This window comes from Dermacentor silvarum, chromosome 2 (genome assembly GCF_013339745.2).
Source record: "Dermacentor silvarum isolate Dsil-2018 chromosome 2, BIME_Dsil_1.4, whole genome shotgun sequence".
NCBI lineage: Eukaryota > Metazoa > Arthropoda > Arachnida > Ixodida > Ixodidae > Dermacentor > Dermacentor silvarum.
Window position 1 is genome coordinate 175712788 of NC_051155.1, and position 21644 is coordinate 175734431.

At 46.4% G+C, this 21644-nt stretch overlaps 2 protein-coding genes across 3 annotated transcripts in view; one reads left to right on the forward strand and one right to left on the reverse strand.

Annotated features, from left to right (window-relative positions):
• The first annotated feature begins 227 nt into the window (after nt 1-227).
• Nucleotides 228-16393, forward strand: LOC119442188 (endochitinase). Its single transcript, XM_037706961.2, has 10 exons — nt 228-387; nt 3301-3386; nt 7270-7458; nt 8399-8522; nt 10042-10180; nt 10762-10865; nt 11709-11832; nt 12284-12475; nt 14738-14860; nt 15410-16393. Exons 3-10 carry the CDS (start codon nt 7317-7319, stop codon nt 15563-15565), a joined length of 1104 nt encoding a protein of 367 aa, XP_037562889.1. The 5' UTR covers nt 228-387; nt 3301-3386; nt 7270-7316; the 3' UTR covers nt 15566-16393.
• A 148-nt stretch (nt 16394-16541) lies between these two features.
• Nucleotides 16542-21644, reverse strand: part of LOC119442189 (putative sodium-dependent excitatory amino acid transporter glt-6) — a 120128-nt gene continuing 115025 nt past the window's right edge. For both annotated transcript variants that reach the window (XM_037706959.2, XM_037706960.2), the window contains exons 9-10: nt 20933-21067; nt 16542-16799 (exon numbers count right to left, since the gene is read on the reverse strand). In XM_037706959.2, coding sequence (XP_037562887.1) covers nt 16646-16799; nt 20933-21067 — 289 coding nt within the window. In that variant the 3' untranslated portion in view covers nt 16542-16645. The remainder of the gene's footprint in view (nt 16800-20932; nt 21068-21644) is intronic.

Genomic DNA, 21644 nt, shown 5'->3' on the forward strand with positions numbered 1-21644 from the left:
GACGACCACTGGGCCGCTCCTCTGCCGGACCGGATTACACTGGGAGTGTTGCACCGGGTAGCTCAAGGGGCAATGGCGGGGGCAAAGGCGGGGGGGGGGGGGGGGGGGTTCTGCGGCTTTTCCCTTTCACACGAGGCGGTGGCATACGGTGGAAAGAAGGATGGAGGAAGAGGCCCTATATTAGTCCGCGCCCTTCGGTCGGGCTTTCCGAAACCGTTTAGCCGAGCACCTGAAGCGGATCGCCCGCCCGACCGACAACACCTTCGGGCCATTCGTTCGACGCGGTCGCGCGCCTCTCGCTTCGCCGGCATCAAACGTTCGACGGCGACGGCGTACAGACGGGCGCTGCATAGCTCGTACCCAAAGGCAAGGAGCATCCGCTCAGGGGTGAGTGCGCCGACCGAGGTTTGAAGCCAGCGCGTGCTTGTGTTCCCGCTGCTCTTGCACAGTGTGTGCGTCTGCAGATGAGAAAGTGGAAAAGTACAATGTCATTCGATCTGTAAGGTTGCCAATGGTGTTGCTGTTTCTTTTCTTTTTCTTTTAGTGAGAGAGATCTATACCCTCTATATCTATACATTCTACACCCTCTATATCTATACGTATATCTATATCTAGATCTATACAAGTGAGCTGCGTAAATTAACCCTTCACAAATAAATAAGATTGCATTCTTTTCGGTGAAAGTATTAGAAGGGCAGTGAAAACCGTACATTAAACGAAGGGGACTGGAATCGAGAGTGCGCGCACATCTTTGATGTTACATTTCATGGTCGAAGATCAAGGCCTGTGTTTTGCCGAGGGTTCGTTAGAAACCTCGTTAAGCCTTAGTGCAATTAGAAGGAAATATAGAGAATTGAGTAGGGTTCAGTATTCAGTATTATAGCTTGTTTTGAAGTGGACACCTTATTGCTATGTGAAACGTTGAGTTGTCAAACTATTACATCGTGGTGGCCGAATTGTTGTTATCAGACAGAGCCTTGGTGACCCGGCACTCGAGCTTCTCTGATGTGATCAACGGTCAGCATGAGCTGAACAAACTGAAGCATCCATGAAATATGGTGCAAATGAAATCTCAGCTTGTTTATCAGCATTGCGAGCAGCTCTTTCCGTCGTGCTTGTAGAGTGCTAATGAAAATGAGCCGAGAAAATTCCGCTACCGTGATAAATGTCAGCGCATTTTGTTTTCATGTAGACTTGTGCAAACTATGCCACAATGGAAGAATGCAGAACGTTCAGCATGAAGATATTGCAGATTAAGAAAACGGCTTTGTCTTTGTATGGAATCACTACAAAGCGCCGAAAACGGGACAGCGTTGTGTTACTTGCGTTGTAGCTTTTTCCTTTGTTTATTGCTTAGGGCACATAACCACAGCTGGAGACTGACCAAGTGTTGCGGAAACAGATATCCTTTCTTCGTCCGCGCCTTCTGCAATTTCACTAAAATCATTGCGATAACAACTGCTTTGTTGTTCGTTTCCGTTATGTGACGAAGTGGCGAAATCTTTTCAGGCGTGTGTTCTCGTTTTTTTCTGACCAACCACTGGGAGGGCCCTTGAACAAGCGCTCCCAACCAGAAAGCTCTTACACGAGCAGAGTGCCTGCTAAGTACGCGGAATGCCCGAACGATTTCCAGACACTAATGACTTCTGCGCGGTCGTCCGGAGTGACTAATGCCAGCTTTCAGCGTGTTTCACTAAACGAGAATGATCATGCTTCGTTCGTACGTGCGCGTGGGTGATTCTTGCTTTTTCCTGATGTGGTCAATGCGAGAATATTATACTAGAAGAGCTTGTTAACTGTTATCACGGGAGTAAGCTGTTGTAGAGACGATTCAGAGACGAGGAGTCGAGACGATAATGCGAAACTGCTGAAAGCTTAGCAGAGTAAATGACTGAGGTCCTCCAGAGATGCTTTGCTGCCCTGCAACGGTTTCTGCGCTGAATAACGCGCGCCATATTTAGTTTGCCTAAACGCTTGTCAGATGAAAGAGCACACACGGCATTTCGTTACGCGTGTATTGGTATCACATTTGGCCATCTGCGCCGTACTCTTATCAATGAATTTGTAGTGAAGCTTCAACTTGGTTCTTGTAAAACCTGCCAGTCCCAGATTGCGAGCGAACAACTATAGCAGACTGACCTTCATCTCTTACAGGGTTATTTTTATTTTACATCGTGCAAGTTTCTTTTCGATGCTAAACAAGATAAGCATCTACCGTCCTTGCCCTTACCGAAGAACAAAACGAAAAGGAAAGTGCTTGGGTCAGGAAATCGAAGTGTGAGTTTCCCGTGGAATCAGAGGCTCCAAGGGACCATAAGAGGCACTCGATTGGTCATCACGGTCCATGAGAACTAGCACTTTACTGTTAGGAATTTTCCCATGGCGATTGTCGGCCGGACAAATTTATTCAAATATAACCAATTACAGCGGCACAGATCGGTGGCATTGTGAATAACGATAAATGAAGCATACCGTGAGTGACTATTTTTTTTTCAATGTTCTTGGAGGGGCTTAACAGAAAAAGGCCACGAAGGCGCCTTGCTTGTAGACTTTTACGACCGCATGCCTGGTCAATTCATTTCAAATTTACCTAACGTACCACCCGGCGCCCTCTCTTCCTGATGTACCGGCTAGCGATTGTTTACGTTGAACTGATTTCCTGCGAAATGCATGCATTTGTGTATCACGCGCAAGTAACATTGACGGAAAAGGCGCCCGCCCGGGAGCTTAACTTCGTCACGTCCGCGTTGGCTAGTTCTTAAGGCATTCGAGTCGCGCTGTCGTAGGTATCACTGGAAGTGATCGACCAAGGAAGCGGCTCCTAATTTTGAAGGTACGAGTACATAGCTGCTTAACGCGACAAACATACAGCTGCACAAGTGAGTCGAGGGAGCGGCCTGGCCTTACCTTGCTTGACAACGGATTGGGCAGCTCACTTGATCACTAGTAGGGTATCCTTCCCATGAATTATTTCTATAAGCCAGGAACAAACCAGCCCAAAATGTGTTATATACTTCTGTCTTGCTCAAGCAGAAGTATATAAGAGGGGGGGCAAAAAGAGGGTTATTTCAACGTTTGCAAAATAAAAGAATTGCATGGTGAGGTTGACGAGTCAGAAAGAAGGCGCCGGTTGTTCCATGGATGATGGGAAGTAGCAATTCTGCTCGCGGAAGGGCCCTTTCTATAGGGGCACTCGGGTTCCCCCATTGATTGCTCATCGGCTATAGAGACGGAGTCGGTGCTGTTGCCACTGTTTGATAATGTACTGTTGTCTCCGTATCTTGTGTTGGTTCCATCCAGGCTTGGAGAACAAACGGTGCCAACAAGATGTGGCGGCAAAGCATTCCTGGTTCTATGCGCTGTGCAGCTGTTGAGCGCACGGGCTGGTAAGTCCTGGAGCATCATCTGCAAAATTTCACTTCTTAAGGAAACGGTGGTGACGCTTCCGCCGGTCACCTAATCGCACGGTAATTTACCGCTCCGATGTCGTACGTGCCGGTGTTTCCGAACTAGACGCTTTCCACGAACCTGGGGATCGTCCCTTCTCAGAAACTACGCAGGACTACTTAGCCGAAACATGCTGACCCGCGAGCATCCGTGTCCAACCAAACCTCAGAACTCCAGAAGACGCTAAAGCGGAGGTCGTCGCTACTTGGAAAGAAAATAGATTATATTAAAATTTTCCGTCGAGTAAATAACAATGAAATCCACACACATACAGTAGCGTAGCTAAGGAATTCATGGGCCTTTATTCAGGAATAGTTTCTCACGCAAGGGCTGTCTTGAAATTGGTCATCGCCGCGGTCGTTATCACGCTGATAGATATCATAAAAGTGGTCGCCGAACACCTGCCAGGGAGTGGTCATACGCAAAAGGAGTTCTGCGAATACGGATCCCGAATATTTCAGGCTCTTTGAATATGTCCATATAGTAGACGTTGACAACAGGTATAAGTCTAGAAGGTCGACATAACAGATGCGAAAGATGTTACGGCCCTGGTGTGGGAGCCTCGTTCACAATTATAGTGAGTGTCACTGTGTTTATTATCATGTTAGTCAGCACAATGTGCAACATGACTGTGTGCGTTTTGCGAAGAATAGAAGAAACACTTTATTCAGGCATAGTCTAATAGAGTTGACAGTATCATCTGGATCGTTAGCCTACGTTGCTAGTTCTGGATCCATAACATAAAAATAAAGATAAAATACAATCCAAAGCAATAATAGGCAATGTCATATTCCTGCTTTACTGGGAAAATTTAATGATAGTGCAATGTTTGTAAATTTTTTTGAATGATGCAGGGTATTTCAGTAGAAAGTTTTGCAGCGACAAATGATAGGGAGCGGTTACCGCATACATTATGAGCTTCTGGCAAATTGACTTTGTAATAATGTTTAGCCTTCCTAATATCCTTGTAGGCGGGCGAGATATTAATGAAATATCTGGCTTGTTTGTGTTTAGTATTATATGGATGAAGACAGCTGTGCAGTAGTCTCAGCTTGGATAAATGACATTGTGCTTAACTCTGCAAAAATCTGTACAGAAGGCGCGTCCTTGGTTGCCGGTACAATTAGTTTCACAGCACGTTTTTGAATTTTGATCAGAGGTGTGTAGTACAAGGCCTAGGCGAAACCCCTTGATTCCATACAGTATGTTAAATGGCGATGAAAAATGCTGAGATAAATGAGACGTAATGTTTGAGCATGGAATTGTCCGTCTACCTTCTATAAGGTATGATAACCAGGAACCAATTTTTAGTTACTTGTCCAATATGTGATCCCCAGTGTAGTGACGAGTGGATATTTATTTCTAGATATTTATGACTGCTAATTTGTTTGACTGATGTGTGTCCGAGAAACAAGTTGCATGTCTTAGGACTTGGGCCTTTTTGTTATTAAATACAAAGCATTTCTTGGCGAACATTTGCCACTTTGACAGTATCTATCTACGCGTATCTAGCCGCTTACGTCTTGGTGCGCTCATGGTCGTATCGTTAACTTGGTATTTACCAAAATTGGCACACTATGACAACAGTGTATGACGAACATAAATGATAGGTCATGACATGCATGTCATGAATATTATGACATGTGTGTTATGTAGGTCATGAAACAGCTGCCTACGTCTTGGTGCTCTCATGGTCGTTTCGTTAACTTGGTAGGTAGCGAAATGGCCATAGTATGATAACATGTATGACGAACATAAATGATAGTTCATGACATGCATGTCATGTAGGCCATAAAGCAGCCGCCTAAAATGACAATGACACCATCGAAAGAAACATTAACACTCAAAACCACTGAAATGGGTTCCGACGGGGGTGCTAAGTGAAGGCAACGCTAAAGGATAATGGTAAAAGTCATGACCATGACAGAGCAAAAATGACAATGACTCAGCGAAAAATGATTAACACTCAAAAACCGCTCAAATTAATTCTGACGTGGACAATGAAGGAACGTGGAAGTCATAGTCATGAGCATGACTCAGCAAAAATGACAATGACTGAGCGAAAAAACTAACACTCAGAAACAACTGAAATGGGTTCTGACGTGGGTACTAAGTGATGGAAACGCTAAAGAATAATGGTAAAAGTCAGTCATGAGCATTACTCAGCAAAAAAAGATTAACACTCAAGAACCACTCAAATGGGTTCTGACATAGGTACTAAGTGAAGGAAATAATGGTAGAAGTCATGAGCATCACTCAGTAAAAATGACAGCGACTCAGCGAAATAAGTTAACATTAAAAAAAAAATGTGGTTGATCCCTCTTATATAGGAATCGGTATAGAACACGAAAGTGAAACGTGTCTTCACAGAAGTAGTGTAATGTTTATTGCACATTGATATATAATGTCTATTGGTGTTTTGTGGCTAAAGCGCCCTTAGGCGTTGATGCACCCACGCTGACGCCTGGTGGCACGTCTCCTCCATCACGACTACCAACGTCGATGACCATGAGCAACCGTCGTGCATATGGAAGCTGCACTACGCTGCACACGCTAGCACAACGCGAAAGACGAAGCACGTAACTGACACACTAATACAACGCGCAAGACAAAGCACGTAACTGAATCGTCACCGAGTCAAATCAGCGCGTACAGCGCGTCGTAATTGCAGCCTCCGCGATCAACTTCAGAAACATTTTCAGAGCTAATTGCGGAGGCCACGCTCCGCTGTGCTGAGTACGGTGAACGCCACCTAGGTGGCGTTGGTAGTGCTTCTTGATGCCAGCGTCCCTTCGAATGCTGGCATCGAGGCGTCGTAGTGCTGAGACCACCGAAGCGTTCATTGTCGGTGCGCGTTAGTGTCATAATGCAGTACTTCTCTTTTCTGCTCGTAGGCGGCGGCACCGCCCCGAGCAAGAGCGCGGGTACACGGAGGAGTGTTAGATATATAAGGCGCGTCTGTGTAGCTCTCTGCAAATGCGTTTGTGGCGCAATGGGTTAAACGCTCGGCGATTTATCGTCGCGGACCGAGAGGTCGTGGGTTCGATTTCCAAATTTTGCATGTTTGTGGAACTTTTTCTTCTGGTTTCTTTCTTTGTATTATGTTCGTGTATGTTCGTGTGACGTATTTCCGTGACGGAAATACGTCAGTGAAGTCTTGGTGGACCCCGGCATAAAACACTTTCGTGTTAAAAAAAACAGTAAAGGAGGATGGCAGAAGTCATAGACTTGACCATGACTGAGCAAAAATGACAATGACTCAGCGAAAAAATATTAACACTCAAAAACCACTGGCTACTAAGGAAACACTAAAGGATGGTGGTAGAAGTCATAGTCATGAGCATGACTCAGCGAAAAAAGATTAAACACTCAAAAACCAATGGAATGGGTCCGGATGTGGTACTAAGTGAAGGAAAAGGCTAAAGGTTGATGGTCGAAGTCATAGTCATGAGCATGACTAAGGCTTCGCCTTAAGGACTCTTAGGTGTAGCTAAGGGACTCCTGAGGACTCATGACGAATGTCATGACATGCGTGTCATGTAGGTCATGAAACAGCCACCTACGTCTTAATTTATGCTCTCATGGCCGCTTTGTTAACTTGGTAGGCTCCCCGCATACTGCTTCGCACAACATCGATTCCCACAGAGCGTGGGATCTGCCGGCTTTTTAAAACAAGTTTTTTTTCTTTAAACCATACCAAAGTATTTTGAAGCTCACTTTGAGCAATGTCGTAATTTCTGCCTTAGAATCAGTAGAGCTATATATTTCGTAAAGACTTTCTCTTCGGGTGTCCTTTCTCTTTCTGTGTCTTCTCGGAAGAAGATGATGATGAGAAGAAACCCGTGGTGTGTTACTACTATGGCGAGGCCATGTCGCGGCCGAGCCCGATGGATTACCGGGTCTCGGACATACCTGGACACCTGTGCAACTACGTCACCCTGGCCTTCGTCACCATCAACTCCGAGACATTCGAGATGGAGTCCAGCATGTCGACCTACCTCAACAACACTGGTACGTCCGCTCGCGCAATTTTTATGCAACGTCTTCCGAATTTCGAAAGTTGAACGTTAGAATTCAAGAGCAAATGGAGCGCTGTCAAATGCTTCTGCATTTGTAGCTACTGCAACGTGGAAGTAGAAGAACTCCACCTTGCAGAGTTCTTCTACTTCCAGGTGGATTGCGATTTTTCTCCATGTGTCCAGCTGCGGGGTGAACGCACACAATGGAGCAGTATGAGAACTCTTGAAGGTGAAGTTAAAGCTAGGGCAGGGTGGTTACTACATCAAAGGCAGTTGCTATGCATGCGGACAACTTTCTGCGGCTATGCAGTCAAAGCTATAGAACCGGAGCGCACGTATGATGGCGCTGTTGGATGTAGTTTCTTGTACGAGTATAAATGGATAACTTAGGACAATTCTAGTTAAAATCTTGAACAGCGTTTTTATTGCATGTTTTCAAGTAAGCTATACGCTCCGATATTGGCCACTGAGTAATAAAAGAGTGTCCCCATCCCAACGCGGCAGCAAAACCAATTCTTCCTTCGGCACGCGCCCATGCGCCCTATATGCTTCAGTACAGATGGCGCTGCTCCGAGAAGAAAAAAACAAAAAAACAGAGGTGTCACAAAGCGATGCCATGTAAGTGCAGACTACTCGCGCAGTGATACAAGTGCACTAGCTCCGCCTCCGTAGCTTTTCCTTCCACAGAAAGGTGGTCGCCAGTTTAGCACTCGTCCCTTTATGCATAAACTTTAGGCCAGAGAAACCGCGCAGACTGCCTTATCGAAGCTCTCAACGCTTCTTCAGTTCGAAGAGGTCGGGCCACATGTTTCAGTCAACCTCTACACGAGCTTTAGTCCATTTGTCGAGAGCACAAAAGCAAAAGCCTTAGGATATGCTGTGACGAATAAGTAGCAAATGTGTTTGACATTCTGTTCCCTTCTTTCTCGCAGGCCTGTACCAGGAGTTCACGTCAATAAAGAAGAAGTACTCGCATGTAAAGACGCTCATTTCTGTCGGAGGCTGGGAGTATGGACACAGCGTGTTCTCACGCATGGTCAGCCACAGTGTAAGCAGGTGAGATACATTAAGTGCACATGGAAGGATGCATTATTGCTTCCTGGCTGCATTATGGCTGGGTATTTTTTGTGCTCCCTGAATCATAAGATGCTTCGCAATTTTATTCTTGCGCCATCCTCCAAAGCCGGTTACGATTACGCCTCGTGAGAAACGCGCAGCTTTCGCAACTTTTACTGGCAGTGATGTACGTCTTTGCTACTAGGGTCTAAAATATTAAGCATGATTTTCTGCCTTTACTATTATTACAATTACTATTATTTCATTTTGATTTATTTATGCAAATTTATGTATTCCGTATAAGTTAAATTGAGCAGCCGGAGGCGTGCTGCATCCAACCTCTCCAGCTGTAATCATTTAATCGTACTTTCTACTTACCTTCACTTAAAGTCACCAGTTGAAAATTTCAACGCATTCGGCAATGGAGGAACTCATCTCATTCCAATTTGTCTTGTCAAGCTTGAAAATTACAGATCACAAACGAGTTCAGGTTCGTTACGCTGACCTATCTGCTACAATATGGCCTACGGCCCATTTAACTACCTTAGCCCCACAAAACTGAACGTTACCTTCTCCTACCTCATAAATGAAGCCAAATCTGCGCGTATTAATTTAGTATAGTGCACCACGACACTATTTATTAGAGAAAGAAAGCTGAAGCTGCTAAAGAAAAATAAGCTTAAATTTCCAAGAGAGAATCTTAGAAGTTTAAACAGATCTGAGAATATGATATCTATTTCGGACCAAAGATGTTCCAACCTCGCCGTGCTGAACGGATCCTCCCAGATATGACGAAATTTTCACGTTGGAGGGAGTCCTTGGTGAATAGAGGACAATGACAACTCAAAGCACGTTAGCCCTCTGGGTGATGCTTTACGGAATTAGAGAGACGAAAAGTCTATAATCAGGGCAGTCTTAACGTACGGGCCTAAACATGCATGGAGAGTAAAAACAAACAAACTAGAAACTAAGGTAAGGCATACTCATCCAACTTTGGGCTTGCCAAAGACAGCAACATATGACGCACGTGGGGAAGATAGCTTTTAGTAATGTTGGAAGAACTTTGAAGTAGGTAAACTTTAATACGTCACAGATTCGAATGTAAAGGCCTCGGCTTCCACAAATAATTCTATTGCAGGACGGTTTGCTTGTAAGGGCTATAAACTAACTATTCAAAGAGCAATAGGCGGGTAGCTAATATTTTAGTTGAAGATAATAGGCATAAGTGGGGATTGAAATGTCACGTGATGCGCAGAGCACGTGACAAGTGAATTACTGTCGCAACATTTTAGGTGTCAGTAGAAGGGAAACGCAGTTCGGCGCTTCAAGGTATTAGACGCAACGATTAGATCAATGGGATTGAGACGGCCGCATCGGGAAAGGGATACTTGGAGATCACTGGGAGGGACATCCATGCTAAAGTGAACATAAATGGGATGATGATGATGATGCTTCTGATGACGAAGCACTGCTGAAGCACGCATCATTCGTCTTCTTGTCCTCGTAATCTTCCTCGCAGGCGGAGGTTCGTGAAGAGTGCGGTGCGCTGGATGCGTCAGTACGGCTTCGACGGCCTGGACATATCCTGGCAGTATCCGGGTACGATGGTGCGCGGAGGCAACCACGGTGACAAGGAAAACTTTGTGCTCGTTATGAAGGTGCGTGTGGGCTAAATGTACCAGAACACTGCGTGCCGCGTTTGGTGGGACTGCTCTGGAAGTTCTCTGTTCGTTTTTGTTTTGTCACCTAGCGTGTTGTTATCACATGTGCTCTTCTGCGCATACATTTCAAGTTTTCTCTGTGCTGAAAGCGAAAGTAAAAGTTCCCCAATATTGCGAACTTCGAGCGTCGGATAGTACTGAGGTCACTTGTGCATATCCCTTTTGAGATCAACACTGCCAAAGTACATCAATTGGGGAAGCAATGTCAAGAAGCATGCAAGATAGATAAGCATATATATGGCTAGATAGATAGATAGATAGATAGATAGATAGATAGATAGATAGATAGATCGATAGATAGATGTTTAGCAGACTAGACAAGTAGTTAGCTGCGGAAGTGTTTAACGCAGTACCGTGAAATTTTGTTTCTTAATATCTACACATATCTTAAGTACGCTGGCTGGTATGTAACAGAAAGTGATAGCAGGAGCATAGAGCATAGACGAAGCCAGTTAGATATGCTCCTCTAGAGACGGAGCTGTGGATAACGTTTGAAATTTGCATTCTGACTTTTGCAGGAACTCAGGTCTGAATTCCAGAAGTACGACTTCATGCTCTCAACGACTATTCCAATTGACCCAATGCTCCTGAAGACCGGTTACAACGTGGCGGCTCTCTCGAGGTAAGCGTCCGCAAGTTTCTAATCAAATGACGCATGTGTTTACGCAACATCAAGGTGGGTGTGAATACCTTCGTAACTTGAAGCGAGCAAGGAGAGCTCTAGCAAACCCGGGCACCAACAGCCATAACCGTTGGACAAATAAAGTTTATTCCTATCCTATCCTAGCAAACGTTGCATCTTCTTAGCGTGGTGAAGGCGGGGGGGGGGGGGGGAGGGAGGTGGCGGACAAGTTTTAGTTTTCACAAGAATATTTTTGCAAAATAGCCTTCACTGCGTCCTAATGCTAGCGGGTGAAATATTTTAAACAGAAAAAGTCGTAAGCATCGTAAGCGTGTATTAACTCACACCGACCGGCGCAATCTGCAGAACCATATACGACACTAAGCGTAGCCAGCTGAGCTAGTTGGTTGTGAATAGCAATATGAAACATAGTTCGAGCGCACAAACAAACACGGACGAGCAGGGAAAGGCAACTGGCGTCTACCAGCGTTCTTGCTGTCTTTATCTGCTCGCCCGGTTTTATTTGTGCGCTGGACCAATGTTTGATAATACCATATATGACAGGCGCAACGAAACAACCGACAAGACGTCAAGACGTCATCAAGTTGCAGGTCGTCAACCTGTGAACGTGGATGCCGCGAGTTCTCCGTCTCTTTTCTCTGTATATCTTCGCCTTTTGAGCGTTGAATTTACAGTGTGCTGCACACAAACCATAATCTCGTGTATGCAGTTTACGGAACGAAACTTGCTTCTTGCTGTTTCTCACACTCGGAAGACACATAATCTGATTGATTGCGTGAGTAGGGAACCTTTCTCGCCTGATTGTGCCCCGATCTGCCACAGGTACGTGGACTGGTTCAACGTGTTCACGCACGACCTTCGTGGCACGTGGACGGGCTACACGGACGTACACAGCCCACTCAGGAGGCGCTGTTTCGACAGGGGACCATACGCATCTCTCAACGCGGTACGCCTGTCTGAGTCACAGTCCACATTTTGTTTTTTGGTTATTTCCCACGACTCCTACGCCTGGACCTCACCGTAGCACACTGTTGTAACGGTAGCCGTTACAAAGATACACATTTTCGTGTTTCCATTTAAGAAGAGTTTAGGCCAGTGAGGTTTTCATGTTTCTGCTGTTTCATAAGCAATAATACCTCTATTGTGAGTCTTATCTGAAATGTGCACAGTAGCGCAAAAACGTCAACTTGCAATCGAAGTTATATTAAGTTAAGAATTCACAAATGTCTATCGTAGAGTAATGTTAATGATTATTAATGATCATGAATGAAGAAATGATAATGAGCATTTCTTTGATCTTTTCGTACTCGCATGACAGACGTACGACATGCAGGTGTACGTGAATGACTGAAATTTTGCATCTCTCTATCTCGTTCGTCTCGCTCCCGCCCCTGCAGGAGGACGGCCTGAACCGCCTGGTGAAGCTGGGCGCACCCAAGAAGAAGTTGATGCTAGGCATTCCCTTCTACGGGCGCAGCTACACGCTACAAGACCCACGCCGACATGCGCTCGCCGCGCCCACGCGACGAGACGTACACGCCGTACCGGGGCCGTACGTCATGTCGGACGAGATACTCGCCTACTACGAGGTAAGCGCGCGTGTGCTCGCTGCCACCTAAGGTGTCGTGTGCGTGATGAAGCGTCTTGGCTGCATCGTGGAACAAGCGACAACGCGAAGATTGCCTACACCAATCGGTTTGAGCCTATCTATCTATCTATCTATCTATCTATCTATCTATCTATCTATCTATCTATCTATCTATCTATCTATCTATCTATCTATCTATCTATCTATCTATCTATCTATCTATCTATCTATCTATCTATCTATCTATCTATCTATCTATCTATCTATCTATCTATCTATCTATCTATCTATCTATCTATCTATCTATCTATCTATCTATCTATCTATCTATCTATCTATCTATCTATCTATCTATCTATCTATCTATCTATCTATCTATCTATCTATCTATCTATCTATCTATCTATCTATCTATCTATCTATCTACGCCGACTCAGTGGCCCAATTGGCCTACCAGCTTTTGCCATTGGGTATATTTGCTCGGGGTCGATATGCCATCGTGATCGTTCCATCGTCATCACTCCAGCTGCGCCATCTGACCATCGTCACGCCTTCTACACGGACCGAGTGCTCCAAGTTGTCTAATAGCATGGACCACTATAGGTATGTGATCGAGGTCGCGATGCCATCGTGGTCGTTGCGCCGTCATTCTCATTCCAGCTTTGTCACCCGACTCTCGACACGCCGTCGTCATCAGGCCATCATTGCCACGCTGTTGGTTTACCATCGTCATCACTTCAGGAACGCTATCCCATTGTCATCATGCATGTCGTCGCCATACTGCTTTCGTCGTTACATTGACGTCATTCCTTATCCGCCATTCTAGAGCAATCATGCTGTCGTCATTCAATCGTGATCATCCCGCCGTTGTCATGCCGTTGCCGTGATTACGTTGTCATCAGGCTGCCGTTGCCACGCATCCGTTGTCATACCATCGGCAGTACGGCGTGTCGCTACATTGCGTGAATGCTAATCGCGTTAGCGTCGATGGTGATCACGAGATGGATTCTGCCGTGATTTTTTATTCACAGTGAAAGGTGGTAGTTCATAGGAAAGGGAGAGCGGGAGGTGTTAGGAGTCGCAAAATTGCCTAATCTGGAGTTAGTTCGATGACACCATACTAATGTGCATAATTTCTCCTTATGAACGACGATATCCTTCATTGAGAATAGAGAGTGAAAGTGTGATTACACTCTTAAATGAAGCTGTACCCCTTGGCAATCATATCGCACGACGGATTAAATGGAAGGAGGTGCAACTAGTTGACACTCCAGAGCCGCATCTCTGACATTACGAGCAGGCGAGGACCTCTTTATGTCGTAGTGTTTTTGCAAGATTGATATCAGAAGTGGACAGATTGGAGTGAACATAACTGTTCATGCGTAATGTAGGGTTTTCCCCCTCTTTCGTCACATACTAAGGCACATAGTGTGATGTGATCATGAGCAGAGTACATGCTTTTATTAAGGTAACAGTTGGAAACGTTAGGAGGTGCAGAATATCGTTAAGCCCCGTTAAATGCAATAGCATCTGTTTCCTTGTCCAATACTCGCGAATACACAGAAGCCTAGAATAAGAACTGGAACGAAACGAAGCAGAAAGAAGGCGGAGAGATTAACAGAATACAACAATAAAGTCGGAAGGTAAGAAACTCGACTAATAACTAAATGGATTGTCTCAGAGGTGTGCGGTCGCAATCTCTCTCTCTCTCTGCACAATGGCACAAGGCCATCGTATATTGCCCTGCGTCCTAAAGAAAAATAAGAAAAAGAAAGAAAAAGAAAGCGCCACCGAGAGGAAGTCAATTTCCTGTCGAGATGGCGAAACGTTATGCGCCGGGGGCTATTGGTATGTGTAAAGCCCACTGACGCAGGCTCAGCGCACGCTGAACGGTGGGAGGTAAGCTTATCGTGGGGAAACCCGTGCTTTAAAACGCTTGCGTATTTTGTAATTGCACCAATAGAGGCAATGCCACCACCAACCCCCCCCCCCCCCCCCCCTTTTTTTTTCTTCTTTTTTTTTTGTGGCAGACGTGCAATGAGAGAGCTACGCTCCTAAGGCCGAAAATAGAGTCAGTTTCTGCTGTTCACGGCGAGCATGTCCACTACTCCACACTGAACACTATAGCGGTATGCGGGGTGGTACAGGGACCAAGGCTTTGAATTCTTGAAGCTCACTTATTGACGGTGAAGCGATCTGGAAGCCTTATGCGTTGCCTTGCCACAGGGTAACACTACTGAAGTTGTGCCATCCAATTGCGCAGGTTTGCATGGACATCACGATGCTGTCCTGGAGACGGGAATACGACGAGGTTGGCCAGTGTCCTTACGCCTATCGCGGTGACCAGTGGGTCGGATACGAAGACGAGGAGAGTATCTCTGCAAAGGTACGTGCGCATATGTTGTTCTTGCTCTTCACTCTACACAAATATTTACCACGGTCAGACTTTGCGATAGTGGTGAGCTCGCTTCGTGAAAGTTAAAGCCAAACATCCTCGCTTTCGCATACAGAGTCGTGAAGTGCTCCGGAATATTGACTTGCGTAGACATAGGGAGTCGAGCAGGCAATTTTTTTGTTGCAAAACATTAACGAGGCCAGGGCTATTGCCTCTGTTATGACGGATGTCCTTCTTTGGTCGTTCCGTGGCGCTAAAGAATGCGCAGCTGAAAGCTTTCCGTATAAACGCGATGTGTTATGTGTTGCCGAGTTATATTTGAGCATTTGCTCTCTGCATTGCCGATGTTTGTAAGGGCTTAGCTCACACCTCACATGCTCGCAACGCCTGTCCACACAAACATACACACATGCACACACTGCGTGTTCTCTAAATACACGATGTTGAGCTCGGGCGCGGTTATGGCTTGAGCAACTTTCATGAACATGTGACACACCTTTCACAAAACAAGAGATGTCTCACAGGCGCTGCTCTTTACAGGTGGACTTCGTGCTCGAACAGGACTACGGAGGCGTGATGGTGTTCAACATCGACATGGATGACTTCAATGGTGTCTGTGGCGTGAAGAATCCGCTGCTTAACTCTGTGTGTCGAAAGTTCAACGAAGGACGCTTGATCGACCCGCGCATAGGTTAACGTGTGAGATTGCCTGCGCGTGACACTTGCATTTTGTGATTGTGCGGCGACTCGGTTTTACCTAGCGACGCAGTGCGTGCTCGTGCAAGTCCACTATGCCTTTCTGGACGACACACCAAGGCTTGCCGACGCACTGTGATGTATGGATGACTGATTGTTGTCACTTTTGTCATACAGACCACTCTATGTAAACCTCAGGGGCGCACCATCGCATCGAAGCTTCCTAACTGTACTGCCCAGCGCACGGCGATACGGCGTGCTCATATGTAAGAGTTGAGAAAATGTATAGACAGGTTTGGCTGTCCCAAATGAATCCCAGATGAAATGGTTTGTATGAAAAAATGTAAATATCAGTCATGAAGGGAGCCTTGTTCGTTCATTGTGAGCACTGCGAGACACCACATTGTTCCTCATTCATTACCGACAATAAATCGTCTCAGATGTGTACAAGGAGTCGTGGACTGTCTGTTATTTTCCCAGCGGCACTATAAGGGTACAACACGTCTACAAAAATGCTGCGAACGTACACTTCTGCGAGCGCCATATACGTTAGTGGCGGACACAAGCAGGCCGAAACTTGCAGAAACCATGTTTCGAAAGCATAAAACAGGCGCAGTTGGACAGCGTCTACTCTAGTAACTACATAGATGTAGCAGCATAGCTGCTGTTAGCTACGGCAGAGCAGAGTGAGAATGAATAATGGCTGTATTTTCCCCCAAGAACAACGAGAAAGAAAAGCCCCGACGCCTTGTGGTTGAACAAACAAGCACAAGACTGGCGCTACGATAGAGAGAGAGAGAGAGAGAGAGAGAGAGAGAAACGGGAGCGCTCCTACTCACGCCTACGGCTCCAATGTTCCGCGAGCAACAGTACCAACACGGACAAGTAGAGACACTCTAGTTCATAGAATGTTCACATAATATCTACACACGAAAGACGAATTCAAGTGAAAATAAAGAACTATGCAAGGTGTCTATGAACGGTTGCTATAAATTTTTATAATGGTGACGATAACAACTGGGTAGAGAAAACACAACTCAGCGGGCGACAGTGTCGCGGTGTTCGCGCGGTGTTCGATCTTCACAAGGTCGAGTCCTGCAGTTTCTCGCTGGCTTCGTCGTACACGACGACCACCTCACTTAGCTCGGACGCCTTCTTCCGGAAACAGATGTGATCCACCACCGCACAGGTGACGCAGTCGCCCAAGCAGTTGTTGGTCGTCCGTGCGCGGTCACTGCGGTGAGGTCGGGAGTACAAGGAGAGCACGGGGTTAGTCAGAAATGCGCCTCATGTGACTGTATCGTGGCATCTTGCACTTTATCCTTCGCGAATTAGAGAGGCCTCTGGGATACAATCTGTAGTTCGGTGCCCTATCTGCCCCAATCATCTTAGTTACTCATTTATTTCGGTTGCTTTGACAATTGGTTAACCTCCTGCCTTTCCTTTATCTTTCTCTGTCTCTCTTTTGACCATACCACAAAGTATGCAATCACTATTGCTATCTTTCTTTTATGCTAGCTACACATCTTCTTGCGTGATACGAGCATGCGACGTGCAGCAGTTAAATACCTATTTCGGGCATTTGATCTCGTCGCTGTATAAATATTCCGGCGTATTCAGCGCTGTGACGATAGAATTTAGACGTAACAAGCGCTGATGTACGGGAACACAAAGAAGAGACAAGTAGACTAGACGTCTCTTCTTTGTGTTCCCGTACATCAGCGCTTGTTATGATGTCTAAGTTCAGTTACAACCAACTAGCCCAAATTTCTGCTTTAATAGTCTGTGACGATAAAACGAGATCACCTTTACGTTCTTCACCAATACAGGTGTTGCTCTTGACAACATGTCCGAACTTTGTTAACTGCCATGACAATTGCTGCTCTGATTAAACTAAAGTTAATAAGTTCTTTTTTTTTGTTCCTCGAAAAAATATTAACATCTGAGAAGTGAAACTGCTTTTTCAGAAGGAATCGGTGGACTGGCATGCTTTTCCATACAATGTGTGTTAAGAGGGCACTGATTTAATCAGGTTCGTTGATGCTTAATGTAATATCCTACATGAGAGCATCTACGTGACCAGAGATGCCTCTGTCTTTTACCGGTAGGTATTCAAATGTGACCTCAATATCAAATCTTCTCATGCGACTAGTTCTTCAGCAACATATGAGTGTTTATAGAAGATCGCATATGATTATATAAAATTATTTTATTTGAATATTATGGGACGTATGCGTGTTGCCTTAAATGATCGGCAGCGACCTGTTTAAATGCACCTTTCGATAGAGGTTTCAAAGAGAGCCACTGTTGGGTTACGACCACGTCCCATTATCATTTACTTCAGTGCGGTCACTGCCGCCACGTTAGTGACGTTGTATGGAAGCGGACAAATAGGTTAACGGTAATGATAGGCACTTCATTTTAATTTTGTAGTAAAATAGGACGAACATCTGTTGTCAAACATCGCATTAACACCGGGGATGCGAGCTCGATCCATCGGCGACCCTACCGCGTCTCTCCTACTGAGCGAGACATCATCCAACACGAAGTTGATAAGATGCTTTCTCGTAGCATCATCGAACCTTCTTGCAGCCCATGGGCATCCCCTGTTGTACTGGTTTAAAAAAAGGACATCAGTTGGCGATTTTGCGTAGCTTATCGGCACCTAAACAAGGTAACCAAGAAGGACGTCTATCCGCTTCCACGCATTGACGATGCCCTGGATTGCCTCCATGGAGCACAATATTTTTCGTCCATAGACCTTCGCTCCGGGTACCTACAAATTGCCGTCGATGATATGGACCCTGAGAAGACGGCTTTTATTACTCCCGACGGCCTTTATCAGTTCAAAGTCATGCCTTTCGGGTTATGTAATGCCCCGGCCCCATTTGAACGAATGATGGACGCCCTCCTACACGGGTTCAAGTGGTCCATCTGCCTCTGCTACTTGGATGATGCGATCATTTTTTCTCCGACTTTTGCGACGCACCTCGAACACCTATCGATGGTCCTATCTGTTTTCCGTCGGGCGGGGCTATAACTCAATTCGTTCAAATGCCACTTCGGTCGTCGTGAAATTTCTGTGCTCGCACATCTCGTCGATTCTTCTGGTGTACGCCCTGATCAAGATAAAATACGGGCAGTGAAGGACTTTACCGTGCCAACGTGCGCCAAGGACGTTCGCAACTTCTTGGGCCTCTGCTCCTACTTCCGTCGGTTTGTCCACAATTTTGCGGACGTTGCACGCCCTCTTACTCAGCTCCTCAATAAAAAGGCGCTGCCTTCATTTGGGGCCGTGAGCAAGCTGGTGCTTTCACCGAACTGATCCGGCTGCTTACTTTCCCCACTTTGATGCATCAGCTCCAACATAAGTCCGTACCGATGCCAGTGGCCACGGTATTGGAGCTATCCTGGCCCAGAAACAACAAGGGCAAGAGCGTGTTATTGCTTACGCCAGCTGCCTTGTTTCCCCTGCTGAGCGCTAATATTCTATCACTGAGCGCGAGTGTCTGGCTCTCGTTTGGGTAGTGAGTAAATTCTGCCCCTATTTGTACGGCCGGTAATTCACAGTCATCACTGATCACCACGCTCTTTGTTGAATTTCTTCCCTGAAAGATCCTTCTGGGCGCCTTGGCCGCTGGGCTCTGCGCCTTAAAGAATACAACTACTCACTTGTATACAAGACCGGCCGGTTACACCAAGATGCGGACTGTTTGTCGCGCCACCCTGTCGACCCACCTGACGTTTCTACGGCCGGCATACCTGTCAACGTTCTCTCTTTGAGTGCGTTTCGCGATATCGGAGCGGGACAACGCCGGGACGACTTCTTAAAAGACCTTATCAAACGGCTGAATTCAACGACGCCCAACCCTTCCCTTCGTATGTTTGAACTTCACGATTGCATATTGTACCGCTCTAGCATGCGCCCTGACGGCCCTGACCAACTCTTAGCTGTGCCTGCGCATCTGCGCCAGACTGTTCTCGCCCCGCTTCATGATGTGCCGACTGCCGGTCATCTTGGCGTGTCACGGACTTATGACCACGTTTGTCGGCGCTTTTTTTTTGGCCTGGTTTTTACCGTGACGTCTGACATTGTATCGCTGCGTGTGACCTTTGTCAATGACGAAAAAAGCCGACAACATTCCCTGCTGGCCGCCTTCAACCACTTCACGTACCATCAGAGCCATTCTTCCGTGTAGGCATTGGTCTTTTAGGCCCTTTTCCTACGTGTGCTTCGGGAAATAAGTGGATTGCTGTACCAACAGACTACGCCACCCAATACGCAGTCCCACTGGCTCTTCCGCCAAGCTGTGCAACTGATGTTGCCGACTTTCTGCTAGAAAACGTCATGCTTCACTACGGTGCCCCTCGACAGCTCCTCACCGACCGAGGTCGCTACTTTCTTTCTAAAGTTGTTAATGACATTCTACACTCGTGCGCGACCAAACACAAACTTGCTACTGCTTACCATCCACAAACGAATGGTCTAACCGAGCGTCTCAACCGAACCCTCACTGACATGCTGTCCATGTATGTCTCCGCTGACCATGGCGACTGGGACGTTGGATTACTGTTCGTTACCTTTGCCTATAATTCTTATCGCCACGATACCGCAGGCTTCTCTCCATTCTTCCTCTAGTTTGGCCGCGACCCTACGCTACCTTTCGACACCCTTCTTTCTGATAGCCTCCATGGATTTTACATCAGAGTACCCCCGGGAAGCCATACTCAAGGCACAAGAGGCACGCCATATTGCCCGACGTCGACTTGTGGACTCGCAGGAAAATCAGCGGCGCTTATATGACACCCGCCATCGTGACGCCCACTACACACCGGGCGCCCTGGTTCTCCTTTGGTCACCGTCGCGACGCGTTGGCCTCTCGGAGAAGTTGCTTTCACGCTACTCTGGCCCACCGCGTCTTGCGTGAAGTAACCGGCGTCCCCTACAATATCGCCCCTCTTGACCCCACCGTGGCTCAGCCTCGCTCCGACGTATATAGTCCACGTAGCGCGTCTTAAGCCGTATCATTCGACCGCCTTCTAACCAGCACCGGGTCGGTGCTTCAGCCGCCGGGGGTCAGGTGACAGACCGACGAAGAAGACGTTTTCAGATGACTTAGAAGACGACGACGCTCTGAACTTCGCGAGCTAACTATGATCTTGTCAGCCGCTGCAGTTCTTGTAAATACTACACTGTAAATATATTTCTTAATTCTTTTTCCCCGTAACAATATTTTGCGAAGCGCATTGGGCCGTCAGCAACTTTGCGTTTTCTTCTTCCTCCTGTCGGTGGCCGTCTTAACTTCACCGTAAACTGAAATAGCAACGTCTGCGTGCGATAGCTTATATATGCATATATTTACTTACAGCAGCCACTCGATGGTGAAGAGGAGGCTGACGTCACTGACTGGGGCACCGATGACTGACAATGTCATCACCATGAGAAACAGTGCCGAGCTGGGAATTGATGTTGAAGCCACACTGACAGCTGTCGCCGAAATGCTGCGCAAGGATAAAATAAATGTTTGCAGCTTAGGAATCTGTCAAAGGTGTTATAAATAAGAGTAAGTTAAGTTAGATACTATATGAGTTTATCAAGCACCTTCATTTGGTAGTACTCTAAGGGAGCACCTGGAAGAAACATTTCTCTGTTAAGCTGAACTGGCTCATTGCAGCTGGCGAAGTGAATAATTATTGGTCTCTTTTATCGGTGCCAGAAGATGACAAACGCCAGAGGCATGGTCTGTCCGCATCGGAGGTGCCGACCTCATCTGCCAGGCTAAGACCACCCGTGACAACATCACCGCTACCACACGCACCAAAGCGGAAGCTGCTTTTGTCAATCTGTTGGTGATTGGGTGTGCTACATTGTGATTGTGCAGAGGGTCACTTCACGTGGTTGCGCAGAGTATGAATACAGTGTTCGAGTGCGCTAGTTTTGGCAAGTAAACTGTCCGAGGTGCTGTCATGTTCTGTACTGCATGCCATCTTTTTGGCTCATTGCATTACTTGATGATTATTGCTTATGCTTCTCTTCTTTCATGAGTACACCTTTTGTCCTGATATCCAGTGTAGAGTA

Bases quoted from the DNA above. Each gene is read 5' to 3' on its own strand.
- LOC119442188 (XM_037706961.2), top strand. From the start codon at position 7,317: ATGTCGCGGCCGAGCCCGATGGATTACCGGGTCTCGGACATACCTGGA. The intron at 7,459-8,398 runs GTACGTCCGCTC...TCTTTCTCGCAG, and splicing joins GACCTACCTCAACAACACTG to GCCTGTACCAGGAGTTCACG. The intron at 12,476-14,737 runs GTAAGCGCGCGT...CCAATTGCGCAG, and splicing joins AGATACTCGCCTACTACGAG to GTTTGCATGGACATCACGAT.